We start from the raw sequence: 24,672 nt of genomic DNA, 5'->3' as shown, positions 1-24,672 counted from the left end.
AACAACGCAGGAAACTCAACAAGCCTATTGTGAGCTGTCATTATTCTTATTTATTTTTTTAAAATTATGCTTAAGTTCTGGGGTACATGTGCAGAACTTGCAGATTTGTTACACATGCCATGGTGGTTTGCTGTTCCTATCAACCCGTGATCTACATACGTTAGGTATTTCTCCTAATGCTATCCCTCCTCTAGCCCCCCACCCCTGACAGGCCCAAGTGTGTGATGTTCCCCTCCCTGTGTCCCTGTGTTCTCATTGTTCAACTCCCACCTGCGAGTGAGAACGTTTGGTTTTCTGTTCCTATGTTAGCTTACTGAGAATGATGGTTTCCAGCTTCATCCGTGTCCCTGCAAAGGACATGAACTCATCCTTTTTAATGGCTGCATAGTATTCCATAGTGTATATGTGCCACATTTTCTTTATCTAGTCTATCATTGACGGGCACTTGGATCCGTACCAAGTCTTTGCTATTGTGAACAGTGCCACAATAAACTTTCTAGTTCTACATCATTAGGAATCGCCACACTGTCTTCCACAGTAGTTGAACTAATTTACACTCCCACCAACAGTTTAAAAGCATTCCTATTTCTCCACATCCTCTCCAGCATCTGTTGTTTCCTGACTTTTTAATGATCACCATTCTAACTGGCATGAGATGGTATCTCATTGTGGTTTTGATTTGCATTTCTCTAATGACCAGTGATGATGAGCTTTTTGAAAACATGTTTGTTGGTTGCATAAATGTCTTCTTTTGAGAAGTGTCTGTTCATATTGTTCAAAACCTTTGCCCACTTTTAGATGGGGTTGTTTGCTTTTTCTTGTAAATTTGTTTAAGTTCTTTGTAGATTATTTTTCTTCTTACTACCCTCTATGCTGGTCTTCGTACTTGGCAATCAGTGGGCCCAGGCAGGGAGCTGATACAGGATACTGCATCCTACCTCTGCCTCCTTACGGTCAATGTCTCAACACAGTTAAGCTGCAGAGAGGATGAAGTTCTAAATTAGCACTTTATAAATTCTGGGAGACTTCACTGATATTGCCCATGATGTGTTACTGGGAACACATAAGATGTTTTGCCCAGGATTTGTTACTGGGAACTCACAGTACCAGATGCCATTTTCTCTTTATAAAAAAACAACCTCAATGGTATTTTCTCCAGATAATCTCTTTCCTGAACAGATTTATTTTATGATTATTTCTTTAGTATCTCACCTTATATGTACTGTTATCCTTTGCTCTATTGATCAAGTGGAATTGGTAGCAAGAGGTGTTCAATATTTCATAAAAATCTTGCCAGTTTAAAATGTGAAAACACTGTGAGGATTTTAAAGATATAGTGGAGGGTGCTGTTTAATATAGTAATAATGGTAAACATATAAAGACAACCTCTTAAAGAGCTGGAAATATTTTTGTCAAATGAAATTTTGCTTAATCTATTGCCACTATTCATCAATTGAACTCAGTTTTTAAAAGAATGAAGTTGTCTGTGTCTTTCTTGATTTATTCATTCATTCACCTAGCACATACTTATTAAACACTTACTATGTGTTTTTGCAAATTTCAGGTAATAGGAACATAATGAACAAAAGAAACAAAATCTTTTGCTTTGACAGAACTTACCCTTAGTGAGGGAACACAGACCATGTTAATATAAAAGTACGATTTGTGGGTGTTTACTAATTGTCATTACACACCGCTAATACATGTTTTTGTTGCTTTTTATCAAAGGAAATAGTACTTATTATTAAACAGTTAGACAAAATTCAACAAACTTCTTGGTACAGTTCAATTTTATTATATTTATATATTTTTAATTGGATGCAAACAATTTTTTTCCTTTCAATCTAAAAATATTGATTAAAATCCATTCCTTTACCACAAACCTGTTTGAAAGAGTCTTAGCATAACTGGTCCATTTTTTATTTCCTTACTTTAAAAACAAATCAGCTGAAGCTTGGAGATCATACGTGACTTCTCCAAGGATGACAGGTGATATCAGCGATAGAACAAAATCCAGTATTTTAAGGAAGTGATTCTGAGATATTGACAATTATTACACTATAGTGTGGAATAAGACTGAATTGAACTTGATTTATTTTCAAATTTAAAAAGGTCCCATGAATTAAAATGTGTGAAGTGGTTTAAAATCATACATTGGTTGAATTGAATGAGAAAGGTGAAATTAGACAAAAATATTCATGAACTATATCTCAGCATTGTTCCATAGAAGCCATATCTTGTCCCTCAGTGTACATTATTTTTTTTAAATTTTAGAGTATCATCAAGTCACTCCTTAATGACTATTTTAAGGGACACTTATTTTTATACAAGTGTATAAAAATAAAAGCCAAGGTATCTGAACTATATATTTATGCTTACTAAATAAGACCCTCTTCTGCACCTCTCTAGGCCACTGACCCTGAGCTCACATCTCCACGGCGGCATGAGTCATTGTTTTTTAGCTCACATTCTCTGAGCAAGAGCAGAGAAATCGATATCTCTCACAAGGTTGCAGACGTCCTGGAAACTGATTAGTCATTAACCTACTCTTACTCCTCTCGGGGCTCATGGAAAGCATTCCAGCATATCAGCGGATTTTGAAAGATTACCAGGAGTAAACTTCTCCATGGCAGTGGGCATCTGTGAAAGGTCTGCTCTGACATACCAGGACCATCTTCGCACATGTTAAGGGCCAAAAATCTCAGTAACTCACCCCAAATCAGATCTTTCAGATGATTTTTTGAAATATTGATTCCAGTATTGTCCCTGAAAACCTAATTTACAAATAAGCCAATTAAGTAGGGTCTTTTAAAGGCATGTAGGGATCATTCAGCACTGGATGGACAAGAAAATGAATATATTAATGTTATGATCAGCATCATTTTGTTGATGCTTTGGAAACTGAACTGCAAAGAAGTACTTAAATGAACTGTAAGAGTTAATTTGACTTCTAAGAGCCATAAACTGGCTTGGGTTGGGTGGATTCTGTATTCCCAGACTCTGGTTCAATAAAAATGTAAATGTTATCTGGGTGCACAAAGCATATTTCATGGTGATAATGAATCTGTTGACATACCGTTCATACTTTATTATATAAATTTTAGTAATGTATTTGCCAGAGAGGAAAATGAATACACAGGGAAAGACTCTGCTCAGCTCTACAATCCACCCTGGGTTGGCTGGCACATGTCCGCTTCTGTCCTTGGTGCAGTTGGCTGGGCTGCCTTGATTTAATCAATCAGAGCCTTGTGGACGTTAAGAGGAACATGTCAGCGTCATTGACTGAGCTAATCTAACTGGATTTGAAATAGGAGCTAGAAGATGGGTTATTTTTAACGCAAAACCCACTGATGCATAAACCTATCCTGCAGCGTGACTGCTTAGATTTATAATCGATTGAGTCTGTCTTAGTGTGTATGTAGTCCATGGGAGGTGACCAGATTAGGAGGTGATACGTGGCTTGAGTTCCCAGGCAGAGGAGGCCTTGTCCTTTGGCTGGCCTGCCATAGGCTCTGTCTGCAGGCCCAGACTGGACTGCTGTTTAATGTGACCAGCTAGCAAGCTAGGCTCTCCAATATGCAGAGCCCTGGGTAAAATGGACATGTAGAACCCTTTGATCAAACATTTTTAAGAATTTAAGGGTGGTGACAGCAGAACCTTGAACCAGCTGCACAAGTCACAGACCCAGAAAGTCAGCCTTGCTTGCGGGGTTATGAGGATAGACGGCTGCCCTCTAGCGTTACAGGAAAAAACAAATTCTGCTTCCTGATGCTTTTTATTTTTTCTCCCTCTGGCCCAGTTAGAGATTCCCCAGTAGATTTCTTTTTACCACAGATAAATTGCTACAGAGTAAATATATGGGAGAACCCCTTGCTCTCCACATCTTACCCTTGGAGTAGCAGCCCTGAGGCACAAAAATGAACCAGAGGACTCCTTGGGGTTCCTTTAGTTGCAAGAGTCCGTATTTCATGCTCCTGGCTTTGTACTAAAGGACATTTTTCATTGTACTTCATATGGCTTGTGAGTTATTGTTTTGTTTCTTTTTTTTTTTCCTTTTTAAAATAGAAACTGTTGTGGGGAACTTTTTAAAAGGCATAATTAGTGCAACTGATTTCAAAACATGAATACAGCAACTGTAATGATCATACTGTTTCGCTTTTTTTTATATTAAACATAATGACAGAGGCCCCCACAAAAATAAGCATTGGAACAAAACAAAGATCTAGCAAAGCCTTAGAGAAGCCCTGACATATTCTTGATTTTAATATTATTTTCCTTCTAAGTCCTGTGTCTATGATGATGAAATTTAAATTGTAGTGTTTAGGAAAAAAGGAGGGGTAGGAATGTTGATTTCTGTTCCTGTTTCACTTTTTGTAGCCCTACCTTTCAAAGTAAATCGGAAACCATTACAAGGTTCCCAGGGTCCCTGTCTTCCCCCTACCCCACACCCTGCCCCCATCATTCAGCACATGGTAGGCACAAAATGTTTGTTGAGTGAATTAATGAAAGAATGAATGAATTTAAAAAGCTCAAAAGGATCAAGGACAAAATAATCTCCATGCCATTATATTGTAACAAAATTTCTTAAAAGTCGTAAGACTCCCTTTACCAAACAAAGAACATATATATGATACAGATACTGGATATTCAAAAGGGTCCACTTCCCCACTCAGAAGAAGGAGACTGTAATTAAGCATTTCCTTTTCCTCACAAGTTTTTCAGCTGTTTTTGCATAAACCTAAATTACAGATTATTTACTTTTCTTCCTTCTTGAGTGGGTGAAGGCAAACATTTATCAATACAAGGGGTGGAGAAGAAGCAAGAACTGGAGGGAAGATGAATAATTAGTCGGTTGCTAGCACAGGAAAGGACTGGAAATGCGCAACACTGCCCACCCCAGAAAGACCAAGCACACAGCAGGAGGAAGAGAACCAACACAATAGAAACCCTGTCCAGCTTCCCACTCAACCGTTTTTCCTTGGAAGGGATTGGGCTCTGGATATTTATACCACGGACTCATCAGTGTGGTCTGTCATTGAAGCTTGCTCTCAGAACCTTCAAAAACCTAAAATCTGGGAGTATCGTAATCACATCCTCAGGTCCATAGCAAAGCATCCAGCCCAGTGAGGATTGGTGGGAGGGTCTGAAGTTGAAATTACCTGTGTTACAGTCACAGCAGGGCGTTGGAGTGGAGGGTAGGCAGGACAGGGTGGGGGCGGCAGTCCATAAACTCTGCAGGTAAGAGAATGTCTTTCTGTTGCTAGGGCAGGGTGACCCGCGGTGGGAGGTGAGCCTTGGTACCTACAGGAGGCTCCAGGGGGACCCCCTCCCACCCATTGCCTCCTCCCCCACTCCTTCTTCCCAGGTCCCCAGAAGGAGGGAAGTCCAGGGACCAGGGAGCCTGGTGGGGCTGGACCTGATGTCCTAGACACGGCCCTGCATAGACAGGCACCCTCCCCGGCTGCCACCCTGCCTCCCTCTCTATGAGATCTGCAGGTGAGCGATGCAGCTCCTGAGCCCTCACCCTTAGGCCCCGTGGGCACTGGCTGTTGCTAAAATGAAAACCTCTGGGAGGATCCCGCCTGGGTCTCGGTGCCCTGCCTGGGCCTGTGCTCACAGCAATACAGCAACCCAGCTTACATGCCCTCTGCCCGCGAGGGGGACACGACAGCTCGAGTGGCGGGGCAGTGGGGCCATTCGAGAAGGCTCTGAGGTCTTAGGTGATGACAAAGGCTGAGTCCTGAAAGCTGGTCATCTCCTGGAAGAGATAAAAAGTGCATGGAACAGCCCTCTGGGCTGCCCGCTGGTGTCAGGAGAAGGGAGGGCCCGGTGCCTTCGATTCCGTAGGGAGAGGCTTTGGGGAGGAGCTGGGATTTGGGGGCTCCTTGGACCGGACCACACTCGAATAGGAGAAAACCTCCAGAAGGGAGGGGTTCTTTGGAGGTCAGCGGTGAAGCCCCCTTCGGTCGCCAGGTCAAGGGCTAGCGGCCTCCGCTCCCACGCGTGTCGGGAGGGGACACTGTCCTTGATGACCTCAGGCCCCACAGACTCCTGCCGGGTCTCTAGCGCCTCCTGCGTGCAGCCCCCCGAGGTGACAGGGAGGGAGCTGCTACCAGACCCGACCCGCCCGCCCCCGCGCCAAGCCGCTCTCCCTGAGCACCCCTTGCCGCCATCCCTGCTCCGCAGAGGGGCCCGGCGAGGACCACGACCGGCCACGGGGCACCTCTGTGAGCCTGTGATAACATGATAGGCCCGTCCGGCGCCTCCGAAGCATGCCTGAGGCTGACCGTGCGGGGCGCGAGGGTGGCTGCACCCCAAGCCGCGAGGGGGCTCCGCGTGCAGCCTCTGCCTCTACCGCTTCCTTCCGCAGCGCGCGGGTCTCCAGTCCAGGGTCCCCCGCGTTTCCGCGCCCGGCCGCCCTCACAGGGAGCCCCAGCCTCTCCGAAAGTGGAGAGGATGGGGGAGCCCCCAACACTGCTGCGCGGCTGGGAGGCCGGGCTAGACGACAAACCCCTGCCCAGCGTGGGGAGGCGGGAAGGGTGGGAGGTCCCCTCCAGCGCCCCAAGAGAGTGAGAAGGGGGGTGTCTCCTGGGTCCTCTGACCCGAGCACTCTAGGAGGGACCCCCGGGTCCTCTGACCCCGGCTGCGCTCTGTGACTGTGGAGGAGGGTGGGAGCAGCCCCCGCAGCCCACGAAGGGGTTGGGGAAACGGGAGGGTGGCAGCGTCCCTGCCCGCGGCCTGCTGCCCTTGAGGTGGCGGAGAGGAGCTCCGGAGCCCCGCAGTGCTCCCAGGCAGGTGGGGCGGCGGCGGGGGTGGGGGTGGGACTCCCCCCTCCCTCCACCCTGGGGCTGCGTTCTCACTCCGCAGAGGGGAGGGCTGTGCCTCCTACCCCACCCACGCCGCACTCGGGATAGGGCCGAGGAGGGGGACGACCCGGTGGCTGAGTGTGGGAGGGAGGAAGGCGAGGACTACACCGGGCCGGGGCACAGAGCGAGCCCGGCAGCCCGCCACTCCCCCCACCGTCTCGCCCCCGGCCGTCGGGTGGGGGCCAACACCGCCCCTGCGCGGAGGCCGGCGGCGCGCGGGGCGGGGAGCGGCGGGCGGAGGGCCCCGTGGAACCCGCCCCCTCCCGCGCGGCGGCTGTGGCGGCTGCGGCGCCGGGAGCTGCCCCCGAGGCCGCCGCCCGGTCCCCCGCCCGCGCGTCAGCGCGCCCAGTCAGGGGCGCTGAGCTCCGCCCGCGCCGGAGGCCCCAGCGCGCAGCTCCCGGAGCCGGCAGCCGGGCCGGCCGAGGCGGCGCGCCAGTGGGACGCGGGCGGCCGCGGCGAGCGGCGCTGCCCCGGCCGGGCACGCACGGCGGGCGCCCTGCGAGCCGCCCCGATGTGGCAGGAGGCGATGCGGCGCCGCCGCTACCTGCGGGACCGCGCCGAGGAGGCGGCGGGCGGCGGAGACGGGCTGCCGCGGTCCCGGGACTGGCTTTACGAGTCCTACTACTGCATGAGCCAGCAGCACCCGCTCATCGTCTTCCTGTTGCTCATCGTCATGGGCGCCTGCCTCGCCCTGCTCGCCGTCTTCTTCGCGCTCGGGCTGGTGAGTGGCCTCCCCGCGGGTCCAGCGCCGCGCCTTCCCCGGCCCGGAGAGGACCTCGGCCCGCCGAGCCGCGTCCAGCTCGGGGCTGCCCCCTCGCCCGCGGCTCCCCCTCGGCCTGGGGCCCCCCACTCCTGCCGGCTCGCGGCCCGGTGGGCTCTGGCAAGGGCTGCGGGTGAGGCAAAAGTTTCCTTGGAGGGCTCTTCCCAAAATAAAGTTGTCTAGGTGTTCACCAGGTGGACGGGCAGGGCGTGTGCTTTGTGCATCTTTGCGCACCGGCTGGCAAACTCTGCGCTTTCCGCCGGGAGCCGCTGCCCAGGGCGCTGGAACGGGTCTCCGGGAATCAGCCCCGGGTTTCCTGGGCGAGTCACTGTCTCCTGCCCGGTTCCAGTGGCACGGCCCCGGAGCTGGTGTTTTAGTTTGGATTCGGCATTATTCAACTCTGCAAAAAAGCCAGCCTTGGAAAAGTAATTAATGACAAGGAAAATGAAGAAGAAAAATTGAGTATACATCTTGCCTTTAAACCTGTGTATATTTAGCCCTTTAGCCCGATAGACAGAAAGTGATGGGGTGTTGACTTGTGAATCTTTCATCTCAGGGTCTACCGTTAAGCATTTGGGATGGACGGTTGCTTTCCTGTTCCTAGAGAAGTAACGTGTTTAGGGTTTTGGACAGGCTATTAAAGTGGATTTCATCTCTAGGAGTATAATGCAGCTCAACAGCTGATGTCAGTTTTGCCAGTTTATGTTTTTCAAGCAGAAATCCTTGGTTCGCTCCCTTGAACAGTGAGGGGAAATCTGTAGATGGCGGTAACTTCCTGTTACTGATCTCTGAGTGTGTGGTTCAAACTTTTGCTGTGCCTGTGATATGCATGTGCAGATTTGGTGCGAGGCATCGATTATCCAGTGAGATTTTTTTTTTAGTCAGTAGTTGTTCTGGGAATGTCTCCACTGGGTGATATTTTTTGAGCTTAGAATATAAATATGTGCCTATATTTATATGTGTCCACCACCAAAGAAGTGGATTTTGCTTATATTTCACCACATAAAATAGCTGTCTTTGGTATTTGGCAATTTGTTTCGGATATCCGGAGCCAGATGGTGTTCAGATGTTATGCATGGGAAGAATTGTTACCATCATGTTTTTAAAAAATAAAAAAAAAATCCCCACACTACTCAGTGGTAGCTGTCTACTGATTGAGTTCAATGAGGTAAGAATAGAAAATAGATTTTAGGAGGCCATGAAGAACAGATCACACACTAGCTCTTATACTATCAAATCTAGAGCAGAGAGTACCTTTTGATCCCTGTAGTCTAGATATGCGTCCAGAGCAGCCCTGACTCTCTCCACGTGTAACCAGCCTTCTATGCTCTCTGGAATGGCATTTTTATCTCTCTTTACTACTTTTAGGAACAAAACGGACTTGGGGAGAGACTTCTGCTCAGTCTCATGGGCAAGCAGGAGCTCCAAAGACATCTACTTACTGTTTTTTACTTGCCAAGAAAAAACAGAAACATCAGAGTTTTCCTTTGGAAATCTGCTCTGCTGGGGCATTTCTGCTCGTGATTCTCTCGAATCTGTAATTCAAACCTTCTCTGGCTTGTTCTCTTCTAAATGGAAAGGAGCAGGTGATGACCTATTTATAGCAGCATTAATATATTTAAAGACAAGTGTGAAGTTCATGCTTCCCCTGCACACACCACTTTGTTTTCTGTAACAGAGAATTCTAATTTCTTAAACTTCATTGATAGAGATTCTTGAATGGGTCACTCAGATTTAGCATCATTGTGCTTAAAGCACCGTTCTTTGAATTGTCTCTGTTCTTTATATTTGTGTTTCTATATTCAGTTTCTATATTCCTTTATGTCCCATTTTGCTTGGTGCATCTGTAGAAGTGGTAGCCTTTTAAAAACATTATCCAAGCATCTTAACTTTTCCTTGATAAATCAGTCATTTGCATGCTCCTCTTGCCTTCAGCTAAATCATTTTAAGTACAAAGTGGGCATTTCTCACAGCATGAGAGTGAAATGAATCCTGTTCTTGGCTGTACCTAATTCATGGTCTCATGTCTACTATGTAAACCTTTCAAAGAGACAAGCTGTTCAGAAATGTCCCAGAATCAGGGAGGGTAACCCAGTCTGGTAGAAAAGCCACCTTCAGGCAGAGACCAGCTGCAGGATCAAGTCAGAAGGAGCTATCTATGCCTGGGAGAAATGTGCCCTGTGATCTGAAACTGGACACGAGTTGGGATGGATGATTCTGGGCTCCCACCAGCCTGTTTCTATTTTGATTTTGGTAGCACCATAACCAACATCTCTGCTTTCCAAAAAATGTTCTCCATCCAGATAGTCAAGGATGCCTGGGGTAGGGACATTTGAAGATAGAGTAGTGCTAAGGTAGAGCCATGTTCATGTGATTAGAGATGAGTTCATTTCTCCGGCTGCTGGACCTTGGCTTCAGAGAGGTCGACCTCGGGAGGTGGGAATGGCTGCCCTGGGGCCCTGCCGAGGTTTCCACGCTGGAGCACGTTAGTTGAATAGCTGGGCTGTCATGCAATTCAGGAGCTAAGCAGATCTATTTTTTGCTGCCTAAATTCTTGGACAGATTCCTTTTTTTCCCCTGAATCTGCCTGATTTTGATTTCCATTAGACTTTCATCAGTTCTTATAGAAGTTTGGCAATTTTCTTAAAGCACATCCCTGGCCTCCTAGAACATTTGGATTACAAAATGATCTTAGCATAATGCAAGTGCACAGAGATTTTTTTGTTGTATGTCATTGCCTTAGTAAAGATGATTTGGAATACATACTAAAAAGAAAAAAGCAGCTTCTTCATTTTGATTTAGTATTTCTCTAATTGACATTGTTCACAAAGTGATTTCATTTACTTTTAACTCTTGGTCAATCCATAATTTCACATTATTGGTCCTAAAATTAAAGTAATCCTCAAAGTTTTATATATTGTAAAAATAAATCCTGAATTGAAACTTCAGTCTTGCTTAAACTGTTAAATACATTTAATCCCATATTTATGAAGAATTATTTGAAGACATGAAACTCAGTAAATAGAACATTTGATGGCATATCTTGAATTTAAACGTTCTGCTTAATAATATGAGTAACAAGTTCTGCTGTTTATCATGGAGAGTATTAATAAAAAAATCTGATTTATAATTTTTTCACCATCAGTTTGTTGAGTGCCTACCAACTACCAGGAGTGGCAATAGTGCTGGGCATGGTGAACAAAATAAACTTTGATCCCTGGTATCAGAAAACTTAGAACTAGTAAAATGAAATTTTAAGTCATAAGTCTTATCATGTCACTTGTTTTTTCTTTTTCTTCTTCTTTTTTTTTTCTCTCTTTCTACTTTGTTTCCTGGAACTCATTTTTATTACCGAATGCATGAAAACCCTTTTTCGGAATTTAATGCTCTCATTAATTATACCCAAAATCAGCCAGCTGTTTTCAAAATTTGCCTGTCAGTGTTAGGAAAGGTTGACATTTTTTTTTTTTTTAATTTTGTCAGAATACCAGCTGGCTCTAGCCAGGTTTGTTTTGGTTAAAATTTATGATTAGGAATAGTCAATAGTTCAATATAAATGAAAAAAATTATATTCTATAATTTTAAGTAGTCAGATACAGAAATAAAGTAGACTTTTTTAGTATGATACTAAAATAAAAGTATCCACTGTTATTAACTACAAATAGGTAATATGTGTGACTGAGAATACAACCTACCTTCTTTCTTTTACCGTGATGTAATGAGCTAGATATTTTAAAAAGAATTATTTTTTATTATGAATTAATTTTCCAGTATCAGATATTTTTTTGAAGGGCAGGTATGTCAGAGAGTTTCTTTTATCTGTACATCAATAAAGAATCTTATTCTTCTAAAACAAATTAACAGACCCGATCATTTGTTGAGGGCAACCAACTTTATTATTCCAGACAATCTTTCAGTACCCCCAATAGGTGGAAGAATCACTTCCTTCCTTGAGGGTGGAAGTCTGGGAGGGCAGACAAATATGCCCAACATCCCCACTAAGGAGCAGGAAATTCTGTGAATGCTTTCTCTAGTTTCGTCATTCTGAGGGTGGAAGGGAATAGAGCATGCTCTTAGGTATTGGAGTAAAGGTAGCTGAAGATACATCCGTTTATGCATTTCTATACTTGCAGGAAACGTGACTCTGCAGGTGCTTGTAATTTGCAACCAGTAATTCACTAAGTCATTTTAGTTATAATTTACTTGTGGTATAACAAAAGCCAAGGAAAAACTGTAATTTTCTGCAGGAAAGATGGTTGCAATTTAGAGGCCTAGCAAGCAAGGATTTGGACGCATCCTTTGGATATTGAAATGTATGATTAAATATATACATGGCACCTTGCTTTCCCATTTTAAAAGGACAGTTGAGTGAAGTGGTTGAGAACATCTGTCTGTGTGGGAATTGTGGCTTTGTTCATTTCCACTTCTGTGACCTTGGGAAAACTGTCTAACCTAGTTCGTTTATAAAATGGCATGATACTGCCTTGTAAGCTGATGGTCTCAATTAGTACATGTAAAACCCTTAAACCAATGCCTGGCCTAAAGTAAGCCTCCAGGAACTGTTAGCTGTTGCAAGGTCTTTGTAGCAGCATTTTCACTGTTACTGTGAAAGAATATTGTAGTCACATTGCATTAGAGCAAGAAAGGTGCCCATTCTACAGATGACGAAACTGAGACCCAGAGAGGTGAACTCATCTCTTCAAGGTCATGCAGCTGCATTGCAACACCATCACAGGGTCACAGGGCATTTGATTTTCTCTGGGTGATTTAGCTAGTGAATATTGCAGGTCTAGAATTCCCAGCTCTGGTCTTAGCAAAATAGCAGCTTGTTGAAATTTCTTACTGATATGAACAGCCTCAATCTTCATTCTGTGTAATGGGGTTACTTTTCAATGTTTTTCCTTTTTGGAGTTTTAGGAATTAATTCACTGACTTCCTGGCATTATTTATTTTTATCATGCCTAATGTCCCCAGAGTCTTCTCCATCAAGTGGAACCTCTCCTGTGGCTCTGTTTTGTTGCCTGAGAAGTCCTGGCATATGCACCATTGGTGTAAGAGTCATTCCTGTTAAGCCATGATTCTTACTGATAAGTTAAAACCATATATTCTGCTAAAAATGGAACAACACTGTTACAGCTGCTATATTCCTGTGTTGAAGTTGTTTTGTGTATGATATATTTCATTAGAAATTGTTAGTGACAAGAGAGTCCGAGCTGAATGTTATATATACTCCACTGGTATACGGGTTCTTCCTGACACTTGGTATTGACATTGAGACAATTCATTGAACCCAACTTATTTCTTCCTTCATTGAGTATTTAGAGCACCTGGGTTGCGGGACAAACACTGTGATTGACATCACCCTGGATAGCATTCCACCCTGAACTGGCTCACCCCTTGAATGTTGACATGATCCCTTACTGCTCTACGGCAAGCTATTATCATTGTCATCATCATATCTAAGGGCCACAAGAGCTGAGGGCATTCACCTCTGACCCTTTCCACTTTCTGGATCTTCCTGAGTGACTCCCGTCATCTGAAAGTCTCTTCCACATCTCCGTGCCTTATTTCCAAACCTTTAGGAGGACAGAAAAGGATTATTAAGTTAGCTCATGGGTTTGGTCCATTTGACAAAATTAAGCCTGTGCTAATTCTTCAGTCCTTTTTTGGTATAAGAATGAGATTTTAAAAATCACAAGGAAGAGGATGAAAAGAAGATTAGGAGAAGACCTCATTTGTCCAACAGTTTTTGGCAATGTTAGAAATACTTCTTTTGGTTCCCGCTTTTTGCTTCTGCTTGTACTTCCATCTCCAGGAGCCAGATGCGGGTGAGAGTGGGATAGACACAGTAAGTAAAACCTCAACCCAAACAACCATTGTGGGAAGCTTTACCAACTAGTTTTCTGACTCTGCCCAGAGTTCTAGAATGACTGTGCCAAGGCAAAGAGATTGAAAACACAGACCTAACTGTGGCTCATAAAGATGTGTAAGGCAGATTGTATCTCAGAGTTGAACCAAGTTGAAAAACTTGGTGCTTGAAATGGGAAAGTTCAATTATAGGGCAATTAAAATATATGGAGTAAATAATTTATTGCATTTGAAATATACAGATAGAAAGTATAATACAATAGTTCCCTTTTACAAGATTGAAATTCTGGAAATTTCTTAAGATGGTCATTATTTTCTATGAGAGTCCTGTGAATAAGTCAAGTCTCTAAGATCGTCACCTGCTAGAAAGTTCCTGGTAGACAAGATGGCAAGTCAGCACTATTGTAACAGGAGCCCTGACTGCAAGATCTTGGAATTATTAATTCTACCCATTTATTTCAATGTTCTTTGCCGTCTGTCAGACATAATGATGCTGGGGTATTGCAGCTAGGACAGTCCAGAGCTCAAAGGGACTGGTTTTTATTCCTGGGTGCTTACTCCCAACACTGAATTATTTTATCTGTGTGTATATGTGTGTGTGTGTTTAGTGTCCTGTATTATTTTTTTAGCTATATAGAGAAAAAAAAGAGCAAATAATTAAGATATCAAGTTACTAATATTACATGGATATTATAAAAGAAATAAAATTTTATACTAGTCCATTACTAGAATGAATTAAAGTTATTCATTCAATGCTAAAAATTAAATCAGGAGATCAGGTTAATGTGAATAAAACAGATAATGAAGAAATGTTAGCATAGTTCAGACATGTGGCCAACCTAATATCTAACTCTTTCCCATCATTGACTTGCAGTGAATTGCGCAACCTCTGTGCTCTTTGCAATTGAATTTTAGGTGCATAAAATAGAACTACTCATTTCATTAATTTAATTAATATTTGATTCTCAGGCATAATCCTCATTGATCTCTGTGTGGCTCATTTATAGTAAAGTAAATATTCATGAATCCATTCTAAACTAGAACATCTCTAATAGCATATTTCTTTCTATATGCTCAACTCATTCCATTATACTTTCTATCCTCAAATGTAAACTTCATATTGAAACTGGGTTTTATCATTCTCTTGTCTTTTTGTTCATTTTAGTATATATGGACACATACGCATAAATGATAGATATGTGTGGTGTGTTGTAGAAATTGAGATCCATTTGCCTATTTTTTCCCTTGAGGAGGATCAATTACCATTGATCCATTTCAGTTACTTTCTTCACATCTGGTTGGTTGGTTATGCGCTCTTCTGCCTCCTTGACTAAGTTTTTGTTTTGTTTTGTTTTTATCCTTTTAATACCATGTGCACACACACACAATTACTAAAGCTCCATAATAAGTATTTATATTGGGCAGGGTAAGTAACATATTATTCAACTCCTTTAACAATACCTTGGTTAATCTTGACATTTTGTTTCTCCATAGAAACTTTACAATCAACTTAATGCCAATTTCCACATGAAAGACCTTTTGGGATTTTTTTTTAGTGCATATTGAATCTATCCATTCATTGCTGAGAACTGATATTTTATGATATTAAATGCATCTATCCCTATCACAGGCCATCTCTGCATTCATTTGGTGCTTCAGGACAGTTTTATAATTTTCTATATGCTGTTCTTGCTCCTTAATTAAAAATTTTATTTTGTAGTTTATTGCTTACTGTAAATGATGTTCTTCAAATAATGACTTCTATTATTTTGTTGCTGGTGTAAAGTAATACAATTGCATATTGATCGTATATCCAGGCAACTTGCTATTGTATCCTATTTACTACCTAGTAACTGGGCTACAGAACCTTTCAGGTGTCCCATATAGAAAATCGTATTATGGGCAAATAAGGAGAGTTTTATTTCCTTTTTTTCCAAGACCTTTAGTTTTTTTTTTTTTTCTTATTTTATTACACTGGCTAGGAACTCTAAAATGATATTGACAGAATTGTTGATTATGGAGACCATTGCTCTTTTTTTAATTTTACAAGGAATTCATACTTTATTTAAGATGACTTTGGTGGTATGTTTTCGTAGACATCCTTTGAGATTCCTTTTTATTCTAATTTATGAATGTTTAAATGTGAGACAATCATTTTGGTCATCAGTTTGCTTTTTATGGGTATTTTAAAATCTGTTAATGTACTAAATAATAATTATAGATTTTTCAATATTAAGCAAATTTTATATTCTAGATATAAACTCAGTTTTCATGATATCCGTTACAAAAGGCTAAATGCGATGTGCTAATATTTAGTTTAAAAGTGTTACAAACATGTTCTTGGGTGAAATACGTTTGGAATACTTATTTGTCAAAGTTCCATTTTTTAAAAAATTAAACTTTGGCTAATCTTATAAAATGAGAGTATGCCTGGGAGTATGCCTTCTTTTCTGATTTTCTGAAAAAGTTTTCACTAGGTTGGAAAGAGTTGATGGGTTTTACTTAGAAAACCACATGGGCTTGTTGATTTCTTTGTAGGGGGATTCTGAAACTTCTGCTTCAGTATCTTTGATAGTAGTAAGGCTGTCTAGTATTTCTAATTTTATTTCTTGGGTCAGTTTCAATAAGATATTTTTCTAGGAATTTTTGCATTTCATCCAAATTCTCTAATTTAAATACATGCTCATTTTGGTAATAATGTTCTCCTTTTGATGTTTTACATAGGCTTTATTTTTTATTTTTATTTATAATATTGTCTTTATATGCCTTCTTGTATAATCTCACCAGATGTCTTCTTTTTCGCTTTTTCAAGAACCATCTTTCTTTGTTTATCTTATCTATTACTTTATGTGTGTGTTTTTATCTTTATTATATCCTGTTTACTACATCAGTCAGAACATACTAGATTATGTCATGGCAATGACTCCAAAATCTTCCTGGATTAACACAACACAACAAAGGTCGATATTTTGCTCAGGATACATGGTAAAAGTGAGTCACTAGGGGGACTCTACTGACAGCCCTGCCACTCAGTGCTGAAGGAGCGCCCATCCCACAACACACTCCTTTTCCAATCGTTGTACCAGGGAAGAAAAGCATGCTTCTGTGTCTAACTACCAGTGATGAATACCTTCCACATGGAAGTGACACATCGCTTTCATTCATTTTTCATGGGCCAGAGTGACTGTTCTTAGTTGTCTTTGGTTGCCTTAAAAACCACTACAAAACTTAGTGATTGGAAACACCACCATCATTTATTTTCCTCCTGAACTTGCAGTTTGGGCACGTTGGCCTGTGATGGCTCTTTCTTGCCCCATGCATTGGCTGCAGTGGTTTGAAGGCTGGGGCTTGCTTCCCTTGAAGGCTTGCTTGCTTCCCTGTGTGGTGGTCATGCTGGCTTGCAACTGAGATTCAGCTGGCATTGTTGGCCAGAACACCTTCATGTGACCTCTCTACATAATTACTTGACTTTTTCTTGATATGGGAGGTAGTTTCAAGAATGATCACCCTAAAAGAAAAAGATGGAAGTGCATGGCATTTTTATGACCCTATCTCCCAAGTCAGAAATTCTGCCATGCTCTATTGATAGAGACATTACAAAGATGACACTCTCAGGTGGGTGGTCAGTCTAAGGGGATAGAACCTAACTTGAGAAAAGGAACATCAAGCATACATGTGATGAAATGTGGAGTGACCCCATGTGTGGAAAAAACAGTCTGCTACGGTACCTTACACAGCCATGCCAAGCTTTCCTATGCCTAGAAGAAGGATGTATCAATTAGCTTGTGCTCTGTAACAACCAAAAACCAAAACCAGATTTGAACAACTAGTCTTTTTTTTAGTTCACAGTAGTATGGGTTAGCTCTTGAGTCTTCTGATCTAGCTTTCTCAGTTGATCTCTGCCAGTCTGTCTCATGTTTGTGTGGTCTACTGGCAGGTTAGTTAATCACTGGATTACTCAAGATAGCCACATTTATGAGTGTGGCCATTTGGCAGGCTATCCACCATGGCTGTTGAGTGGGGTGCCAGGTCACTAGGCTGTCTCCTCTGATTTAGCAGCCTAGCCAGGGCTTCTTTGCACAGAGTTCAGGGGCTTCCAAAGAGCAAGAGGAAAGGGGCAAGCCCTACTGCCCAAGTCTTTGTTCAAGTCTTTGCTTGTCCCATACAAATGGATTAATTAGATTAACCAAATGGAGTCATATGGCTGGAGCCAGCCTCAGTGTAGGAGAGAATTACACATGGGCATAGACACAGTGAAGGGGGTTATTGCGGCCAATTTGGATTTTTTAAAAAGCCATAACAAAAAAGAATAACTAGAATGCTGAGCAATGCTAATTACTGTAGCAGTCCGCCTACCTGCTCACCCAGTATATAGTTTATTCCCATTTATTTAGAGACAGGGTCTTACTCTGTCATCCATGCTGGAGTGCAATGGCATGATCTCAGTTCACTGCAGCCTTGACCTCCCTTGGCTCAAGTTATCCTCCCATCTCAGCCTCCTGAGTACCTGGGACGACAGGTGTGCACCAGCATACCCTGCTAATTTTTGTATTTTTTTTTTTTTGTAGAGATCGGGTTTCTCCATATTGCCCAGGCTGGTCTCAAACTCCTGGGTCCAAGTGATCTACCTGTCTTAGTCTCCCAAAGTGCTGGGATTACAGGCATGAGCCTCTGCACTGGGCCAATTTATTACCCTTTTTAAGAAAATATACATACCCCCTTTTCTAGAGAGATTAAGCTAAAGTCCTATTTGTGAATGACAGTAAGCTCAGAATCTAGGATCTCTCAGGGCAGGGCACTCTTTTGCCCTAGGGGACCAATAAATGGTGTTTTCTCCATCAAGCTGGGGTGTGGCTTCTCTGATCTGGAGACCTCTTCTCTGCCATAGGTACTATACTATGCTATACTTCTTTACTGTAAAGAAGTCTTCTTTACTTACCTATGGCAGAAAGGTGGGGGAAAGGTCCATGGGCATCTGTTGCTTCTGTGTGGCCCCGGTTCTGTGCTTCAGCAGCCAGTGTCTGCTGGGCCCACATTCTTCAGTGGCCACAAGTTGGGAAGAGCAGGACATAGAGCCAGGGAGAATGAGGATGCACAGAAGCCAGCCTGGGACCCCGTGAGTGTCCATCGTCATTTCTGACCACGAAGACTTCTTGTGAGGGCTTGCCTCACTGTTGCCTCAAAATTCTGACACAAATTCCTTTATGTTCAGTTCTAACCAAGAACCCTAGAGGGAAGGGGATTCTGGGAAAGGTAGCAGCAAAACCAAATTACACCTAGGCAACTCAGCTCAGTATTTGAACTTGTCAGTTTCCCTCTAGGCACCATTGTTACCATGCACCACAAACATCGATATGCACTGCTTTCATTATTCTTTAAAAATTTTACATTAGTTAGCTATTATTAAAAAGTAAAAAAATATCAGATGCTGGCGAGGCTGTGGAGAGAAAGGAACACTTTTACACTGTTGATGGGAGTGTAAGTTAGTTCTGCCATGGTGGGAGAGAGTATGATAATTCCTCAAAGATCTAAAGACAGAAATACCATTCGATCCAGCAATCCCATTACTGGGTATATACCCAAAGGAATATAAATCATTCTGTTATAAAGACACATGTATGTGAATATTCATTGCAGCAGCATTCACAATAGCAGAGACATGGAATCAACCTAAATGCCCATCAGTGAAAGACTGGATAAAGATAATGTGGTACATATACAACAACATGGAATGCTATGCAGCCATAAAAACAAAAAGATCATGTCCATTGCAGGGACATGGATGGACCTGGAGGCCATTATCCTTAGAAAACTAATGCAGGAACAGAAAACCGAATACTGCGTGTCCTCAGTTGTAAGTGGGAACTAAATTATGAGAACACATGGACCCATAGAGGCAAACAACACACACTGAGGCCTGTCAGAGGAGGGTGGATGGTTGGAGGAGAGAGAGGATCAGGAAAAATAACTAATGGATACAAGGCTTAATACCTGGGTGATGAAATAATCTGTTCAACAAACCCCCATGATACAAGTGTCCTCTGTAACAAACCTGCACAATTACCCCTGAACTTAAAAGTTAAAAAATAAAGTAAAATTTGTATTATGTTTTATTTTCATTCAAAGGTTATTCAGAATCGTGCTTTCTATCTTATATGTGATAACTTTTTTTAAAAATTGTAATTTGGGCTCTGGTGTACATGTGCACATCCAGCATCCTGCAGGATTGTTGCATAGGTACATACATGCCATGGTGGTTTGCTGTCTCCATCCCTCTGCCCACATCCCTCACCTACATAAGGCATTTATCCTGGTGTTATCCCTCCCCATCCTCCCTGCTCCCACCCCCCCATCCCTCCCCCCACTCCCCTGCACCCCCCACCTAGCCCAGTGAGTGTTGTTCCCTTCTCTGTGCCCAGGTGTTCTCATTGTTCGTCACTCGCCTATGAGTGAAAACGTGTGGTGTTTGGTTTTCTGTTCTTGTGTCAATTTGCTGAGAATGATGGTTTCTAGATTCATCCATGTCTCCACCAAGGACATTAACTCATCATTTTTTATGGCTGCATAGTATTCCATGGTGTATATGTGCCATATTTTCTTTGTTCAGTCTATCACTGATGGGTTGGTTCCAGGTCTTTGCTATTGTAAACAGCGCCACAACGAAGATATGTGTGCATGTGTCTTTATAATAGAGCGATTTATAGTCCTTTGGGTGTATACCCAGTAATGGGATTGCTGGGTCAAATGGAATTTCTATTTCTAGATCCTTGAGGAATTGCCACATGTCTTCCACAATGGTTGAACTAATTTACACTCCCACCAACAGCATAAGAGCGTTCTTATTTCTCCACATCCTCTCCAGCATATGTTGTCTCCAGATTTTTTAATGATTGCCATTCTAACTGGCATGAGATGGTTTTGTTACAAACTTTTAAGATAAATTATGCTTTGATCAAAGAACATGGGTCTGTGTGATACCTCTTCTTTGAAATCTTTGCAGTTTCCCTGACACATGACTTTTATAAATATTCCACATGCACTTCAGAAGACTATTGTTCCATCTAATGGTTGTGTGTGGACTTCTGTATTTTTCAGTTAGGACAAGATCACTAATTATTACGTTCAAATCTTCTACATCTTTTCTTGCTTGCTTTTTTATTTGCTTGGCCTATCAATAGCAAGTGGAGGATTGAAATTGTCTGCTGTTAGTAATTAATTTGCTTTTGTAAATCTTTGCTTTATACAGTGTAAGGGTATTTTATTAGTTCTATGGATGTTTAAAATGATTATAATTGCCTATTTATTCCTTTCACACCTCGTAGTAAAATGGAGTATGACGATGTATGTAGATAAGAATAAAAATTGTGTGTACATATATATATACATGAAAAACGATATATCTATCTCTACACATCCATCTGTAGTCAAATGTTTATCAGAGCTAAATGTGGATTTCATTTTTCCTGATAATTACTGTCATTTATGGTACACCTGTGACATCCTCAACACCCAGAAGCCACACCAAGTCTGGATGACAGCATGTGAAGAAGGTGGCTGAGGGACATTCAGCTTCTCCCACTGAAAATAACAGCAGGAGGTGATGGAAATCGGTTTCTACCTTTGGTCTTACTGACTTCAAAGCATTTCACTAAAATATCATTTTTTAAAAATTAAATAGGCAATATTTTACATTAGACTGTCCTTTATCACCTGCATACAAATAGTACTGTTTAACAAAAGAAAGAAAAAGTACGTTGAAAAGAAAGAAAATACAGATAAGCTGTTACTGCTTAGAAAAACGTCTAAGAAACAAAGGAGTTGTCACATAAGAAATAAAAGTGATGGGTATTTAATAGGCCTAGCAATTAGAATCCGTCTGAAATTATCAGAAAATGCATGGAAAATGAAGGGGTAAAACGCTTAGAGTGGTAGGAACCTATTATCATCACAGTGGATGATTCCACAATAAAAATCTCTTGCTTTAAAGGCATTTTAGTACATTGCATTTAGTGTGCAATATATGGTAAATTTTATTTTATCTTTTTAAAGTCACTTTTAAAAGGCATTTTAGTACCTTTTCAGTAATATTCAAAGGATTTTAGTACATACTTATTTAGTTTGTACTATATGGCATTTTTTTCCACAAAGGGAGGAGGGGTTAGGATAAGTAGGAATATTTAATGAGATTGATGATGGTTTTAATGTTTTAGTTAGCTTATTTTAGACTAGTCTCTTTATTTTATATTCTAATGTTTGAAAACAACTCAATCAGAAGAACATGGCCTCCGCGTGTACCTTCCCGCTTCCTTCCTCTCTCCGTCTGCTGGGAGCGGCTTGGGAGAGAGGAAGAGCTGTCATCCTAGGTCTCAGGGTGTCTCTTTATTCCATTGACTTAAGAAAAACCCATGATGCAGGTAGCAAGGTGGGGAAGACCATGGCCTGTAAGCTCGCACATCCTCTAGTGAATACTCTTCTGTTCTTCCCATGACACCCTCATGCAAGGTTCTTAAAACTCCTTCAGAGTTAACATTCAAAAGGGAGATACAGAATAAACTGGTGGCTGTTCTCTTCCTTGAAGAGTCTCTTGTTTTTCACTGGGCCCAGGTTTTGCAAAGGTTAGGGTCACAGGCCTCACAAGCAGCAGCTGGCTGTCTCAAGACATTGTCTGTCTGGGCCTCTGGCTCACTCTCCACAGTGGGGCTGTATGGTTTGAGGCTGACATTCCTCCTCTGGTGAGCAGAACCCACCTGCTAACTTCAGCCACCTAGTGAGGGCAGACACACCACCAGCCACTGAGGATCGCCACCTAGATTAGGACTTCAGAGGTCAAAGTCCTCTTTACAGTTTGCAACTGCCTTGTCATAAAGATGTATGTAATCTTTGACTCTAAAAGTTTATGCTTTCTTGGCTGCTCTGATTTTGAAAGAAATTTAAACATTTTTGCAGGACTCTAAGAGGGCTGTAGGACCCAGACACCTTGTGCACTATGACTAATGATGGAGAAGTCACCTGCAGCCCCGACAAGTCACATCTCAGAGATCTGATTTTTAAAAAGAGAGAGAGAACGTAGAAAGTTTAAAATTTAGAACCAAAATCAAAATTAAGTCTTACATACTTTACCCAGAAAGAGAAGACACTGGGTCTCTGTCTTGTTGACAGAGATCCTTTAAAATTAGAGTTGTATGGAAAAGCTCTTAGAGGTCCTTCCATTTGTCCTCTGCTTCCTGGAAGGATTGTATCACCATCTTCTTGTTCCTTTTGTTACTAATTTCCACTTTATAGTCACCATATTTTTGCACCGTTTTTCAGTCTTTTTGGGGAACTAAGAGCCAGTGAAGTCAATGACTGTTTCTCCCCTGCTGGGGGAGAAATGACTGGAAAGAAGAAGTCATATTAGGAAATAGGCTCCCTGATTATTTACTGGTTAGTTTTCTGTCCACAGCTCAGTGAGGTTCATTTGGGGAGGTTTAAATTCAATCAGTGTTCATGGCTCCATGTGTGTAGTGATCATAATCTCAGATTTGATGTCCTCAGATGACACACTGTCATGTCCCACGTGTCCATTTGTTCGTGGTGTCTGAGTGCCAGGGAGTGCCTGCAGCCTGGCAGGCACCTAATACCCTTTTGCAGCAATTGTGAACTGTGTCTGAGGGTAAGAGTAATAACTTAGGCACTTAATCATGGATAAAAATAGCAGTGGAGGGAGAGAATAGGAACATCTCATTTGATCCACTTGTTTTCTGCCAGTTCTGGAAACACACATTCTTTTGGTCATGACAAGAACTGGCCCCATTCAGCTGAGCTCACTGTCTGCTGCAGGACCACAGACCCATAGGTGATCCCCAGGCTGGAGGCCTGTCTTACCCATCAGCTGGACAATCCATGGCAGTCCTTCTTCATACCTCAGTTTCCTCAACTGTAGAATGGAACTAACCAACCCCCCACACCAGGATGGTGGTTGTAAAGGTTAAAGAGGTTAACATATATAAACCTGCTTAGCACAAGTAGCACTTACCAGCACTTACCACTCTTGTTATTCCTCTTGCGTCTTTCCCAGGCATCATTTAACATACATAATTGTGAGAGAGAAAAGGAAATGACGTAAGTTAAGGGGGCTTGGATGCTGCTTCTTTCCCCTCCTTGGGAACCAGGACTCCTCGTGGATATTTGGCTGGTCTACTCTGTTTCCCCATCTTCCTGTGCTTCGTTGCTTGGTATCTGCATGGAGCCATTTCCAGTGTGAAGTTAGAGCTGCCCACAGGTGGAGTGAACCCTGTACCCACCTGTAAAGAATAGGGGTCACCAGACGGACAGCCCCTTAGTAAGTCCAGACATGGTCCCAGCCTTGTGGGTTTTTTTAATAGAGGTGTCTATGGATGTTTCCGTAACTAAGCGCGTCTGGGTGAGGATTAAAGACCGTACATTGTGTTCTGTTCTATAGTAAAAGTTGTCCGTAGTAAGCGTCCTGCACCATGTTTTGCAGAAGCTGAAGCCTGAGTCCATGCTTGTGTAATCAAATGAAACGTCATGTCTTTACGTGGGGCTGAACTTGTGTAGAATTGAAATAGAGGGTCTTTTTCATGTGGTAAGAAAGAAATAAATAGAAAAAAATATTTGTGTGCCAAAATAAATGTAAGGAAATGCATTAGTAAGAAGAGAATGATAAATGCCCATTTTCTTTTGGCTTGTTTGTTTCTTTATGTTCTGTTTGTTATTTTACTTCCCCCACCTCTCTTGAGAGAGAAATAACAAACTCAGCACCCTCACTTTCTGTATTCACACTTTCTGACCCTTTTCTATTAACCTATGATCCTGCCAAAACACTAATTGCTATGCAGTAAAATAAAAGCTCATCACTTTAAAGACTGAGATAATTTTTTTTAGAAGTTTATTAAATAAAACATTTAAAATCCATTTGGAAGATGGTTTTCTAAGGCCAGGATATTTCTGGTCCTCTGATTTAGGGAGGGAAGTTGGTTGTCTTATTTTTCCTGGCATTAATGTGTTCTTACACTCACTTCTGAATAAAATCCATTTCTGCATTTATATTGTTTCTCCTATTTTAAATATTCAACATTAGATTATCTATTTAGAAAAACATGTTTATTATGAAAGTTAAATTTTAAATGTTCAAGCTGTTCTACTTTCTTTTTTCTTTCTTTTTTTTTTTTTTTTTTT

General features: G+C 42.1%; 1 protein-coding gene across 1 annotated transcript in view; it reads left to right on the top strand.

The window, feature by feature from the left end:
* Nucleotides 1-6,456: 6,456 nt before the first annotated feature.
* LOC108316234 (adenylate cyclase type 2-like) overlaps nucleotides 6,457-24,672 on the top strand; it is a gene marked incomplete at its 3' end in the record, with an annotated part of 235,422 nt that continues 217,206 nt past the window's right edge. Inside the window, exons 1-2 of the mRNA XM_037744785.1 lie at nucleotides 6,457-6,522; nucleotides 6,868-7,587. Coding sequence (XP_037600713.1) covers nucleotides 6,457-6,522; nucleotides 6,868-7,587 — 786 coding nt within the window. The remainder of the gene's footprint in view (nucleotides 6,523-6,867; nucleotides 7,588-24,672) is intronic.

The sequence above is a fragment of the Cebus imitator genome, unplaced genomic scaffold, assembly GCF_001604975.1.
Source record: "Cebus imitator isolate Cc_AM_T3 unplaced genomic scaffold, Cebus_imitator-1.0 Scaffold185, whole genome shotgun sequence".
Taxonomy (NCBI): domain Eukaryota; kingdom Metazoa; phylum Chordata; class Mammalia; order Primates; family Cebidae; genus Cebus; species Cebus imitator.
Note: the sequence above shows the minus strand (reverse complement) of the source record. Positions and strands in the feature narration are given on the sequence as shown.